General features: G+C 40.5%; 1 protein-coding gene across 1 annotated transcript in view; it reads left to right on the top strand.

The window, feature by feature from the left end:
* LOC106879679 (uncharacterized) overlaps positions 1-3,113 on the top strand; it is a 9,413-nt gene that overhangs the window by 5,524 nt on the left and 776 nt on the right. Inside the window, exons 4-5 of the mRNA XM_014929354.2 lie at positions 459-635; positions 1,472-1,572. Of these exons, the coding sequence (XP_014784840.1) occupies positions 459-635; positions 1,472-1,572 (278 nt within the window). The remainder of the gene's footprint in view (positions 1-458; positions 636-1,471; positions 1,573-3,113) is intronic.

Below are 3,113 nucleotides of genomic sequence, written 5' to 3'. Positions count from 1 at the left end.
TATATATATATATACACATACACACATATATACATGCATTTGCTTCTTTTAGGATTTTTGAGTGAGATCGTTGCCAGTGCCCCTGGACTGGCTCTTGTGCGGGTGGCACATGAAATGCACCATTTTGAGCGTGGCCATTGCCAGTACCACCTGACTGGCCTTTGTGCGGGTGACACGTAAAAGCACCCACTACACTCTCTGAGTGGTTGGCATTAGGAAGGGCATCCAGCCGTAGAAACTCTGCCAGATCAGATTGGAGCCTGGTGTAGCCATCTGGTTTCACCAGTCCTCAATCAAATCGTCCAACCCATGCTAGCATGGAAAGCAGACATTAAACGATGATGATGATATATATATATATATGTATATATATATAACTGTGTTACATAGATGCTTTATGCATAGGATTGGCAGCCATACTGTTGACTGATAAAATTCTCTGTGTATTCTTTTGAAAGGCAATGCCCACCTAGAGAGGGAGATATACATCGGAGGACCCCATGAAGATGTTGAAGTAATGACCTACACCCATGCGGTCAAACATGGAATTCGACATCTAACTGTCACTGCACATCACTGCTACCCCGTCCAGGATGTCTTCTATTTTAGAGATACGTCTGTCTCAGATAAATCCAGTAAGTTCATGGATCTTTGATCATTTTCTTATTTTTCTTCGTTCCATAATCTGTATTTTGTATTGCATGTGAATATATGCTTTAACCTTCCTTGTATTTTTCTGCTTTTCTACCTCCATATCAGTTCAACAAGAACCACTCTAATAAATAACTTTCAATGCCAAAGGTACTCACTGTGGAAGATAAGACTGGAGTCAAAGTTATTCTCCATATGATTACTACACTGTGTTATCTACTCCACAGTTGCTTTGTTCTCCTATAATATGAGAGCTTCTCTCATATCTACTGCAGTATAGGCTGTTTTAACAGCGCAACCACATTTAAGTGGGGATAAATATTACCTATCAGTATTAATACTGTCTGTCACTAATACACACCCACCCACACATGCACGTGTGTGTAGTGTGTGTGTATGTGTGTGTGTGTAAACACATGACAGGCTCTCAGTCTCTCGCTTCCAAGTTCAAGTTAACCCTAAAAACACATGTTGAGCATGGTTCTTATTTTATATCCAATTCTGAAGAATCCTATTCAACATGAGTTAATCTGAATGACACATAGAAATTAACCACTGTGTGCATGTATTATTGCATAATATGGCAAGATTGATTGTATTGAATTATGAAACAACAAAGAAGCCTGACATGCATACGAAGAAGTTGATGTACGTGAAGTACAATCATTGCTAGAAATAGCAGCTGGTAAGCTATCAGCACTATATAGAGCTTCACTAAATGTTTGCAGGCAGAGATATTTGCAGACACACATAATTATATTATATATACACACACAAATTTCTAATCATTTTCTGTACTTCTTTTTTTTTTTTCCCCCAGCTGGAAATGGCACCATCACCCAAGTGAAAAACCTCAAGTTTACTATCGATGATCCCTCTGTCTTTGATCTCCCAGACTTATGCAAAAAGGCACCAATATCTGTAAGGACATTTTTACCATTTATTGGACATGGCATGACACACTTCTGCTGGTGGGGGGAGGAGGGGTAATTATGACAAGGAGAGATGTAAATGATGGTGGTGGTGCTAACCGTGTCGGGTAGCAGCAGTTGTAGATCTGACAACCGTGTTTAATGATTGCAAGAAGTTCATCAAATGAGACGATTTAGCTGTTTCAGTTGGCAAGTCAAGTAGCTACATAGAAGCTCTAATGTTATCATTATTGAGCAAGAGAGTAGCGCATGCCATCAAAGTGACACTAGGGTAGAAATATACAAAACTCAACATACCCATCGTGACTACCCGTCTGATAAGGGTACACCAGGCACATGCATCACAACCATATGTGTGTGACATGGTGATCTCATATCAAGATAAACAGTGCATGAACTTGCAGGTGGGGCCCAGTTAGAATTTTTTTGTGGTCAAGCAGCCTATCCCACTCAAAAGGTCCTTGAATGAGGGTTGTTTAAGGATGATGAAGAAAGCACCCACGTTTCAAACCCCGAAGAATTCCTATTTACACATGGCTACAATGCTCCCCCACTGCTTCTGCTTGTGATCAGAGATGCACATATCATCACCCACCAAGTGACATGCTCAACTGGTTAAGGTCAAACAACTGACAAGCAAATCTGTGGTATTGAGCAGAATATTTGCTGTAGCCCATCTTTTATACCAAGACAAAACAATGTACATGATAACACTTCCAATCAATTAAGATCAGAAGCCATGAGAGCCACTGCCTGGTACTGCATCCGGGCTGACATATTGTCAGCCACCAAGGGACATGCTCAACTGGTTATGGTCAAACAACTGACAAGCAAACCTGTGGTATTGAGCAGAATATTTGCTGTACATGATAACACTTCCAATCAATTAAGATCAGAAGCCATGAGAGCCAATGCCTGGTACTGCATCAAGGCATTTATTATTATTATTATCATCAAGGCGGCAAGCTGGCCGAATCGTTATCACGACGGGCGAAATGCTTAGTGGTATTTCGTCTGTCTTTACGTTCTGAGTTCAAATTCTGCTGAGGTCGACTTTGCCTTTCATCCTTTCGGGGTCGATAAATTAAGTACCAGTTACGCACATCTTTTCTAAAACCAGGTACTTATTTTATCAGTCTATTTGCCGAACCACTAAGTTATGGGGACATAGACACACCAAAACTATTTACCAAGTGGTGGTGCAACACACACACACACATACAAGACAGGCTTCTTTTAGTTTCCATCTTCCAGATCCACTAACATGGCTTTGATCAACCTGAAGCTTTAGTAGAAGACACTTGCCCAAGGTGCTGGCAGTGGGGCTGAACCCAGAACAATGTGGTTGGGAAGCAAACTTCTTACCACACAGCCACGCCTATGTCCATGTAACAAGAAATAACATGGATCTATTTTAAAACGGGGGCCACATTTTTCATTAATGTTTTACGTAGTGTTTTTGGTACGGAAAGACTTTCAAACTTCGTATACTAATCTATTTTGTGTTATAGAACAGTAAAATATTTTTGT

The sequence above is a fragment of the Octopus bimaculoides genome, chromosome 29 (assembly GCF_001194135.2).
Source record: "Octopus bimaculoides isolate UCB-OBI-ISO-001 chromosome 29, ASM119413v2, whole genome shotgun sequence".
Classification (NCBI taxonomy): domain Eukaryota; kingdom Metazoa; phylum Mollusca; class Cephalopoda; order Octopoda; family Octopodidae; genus Octopus; species Octopus bimaculoides.
This window is presented reverse-complemented; position numbering and strand designations above follow the sequence as displayed.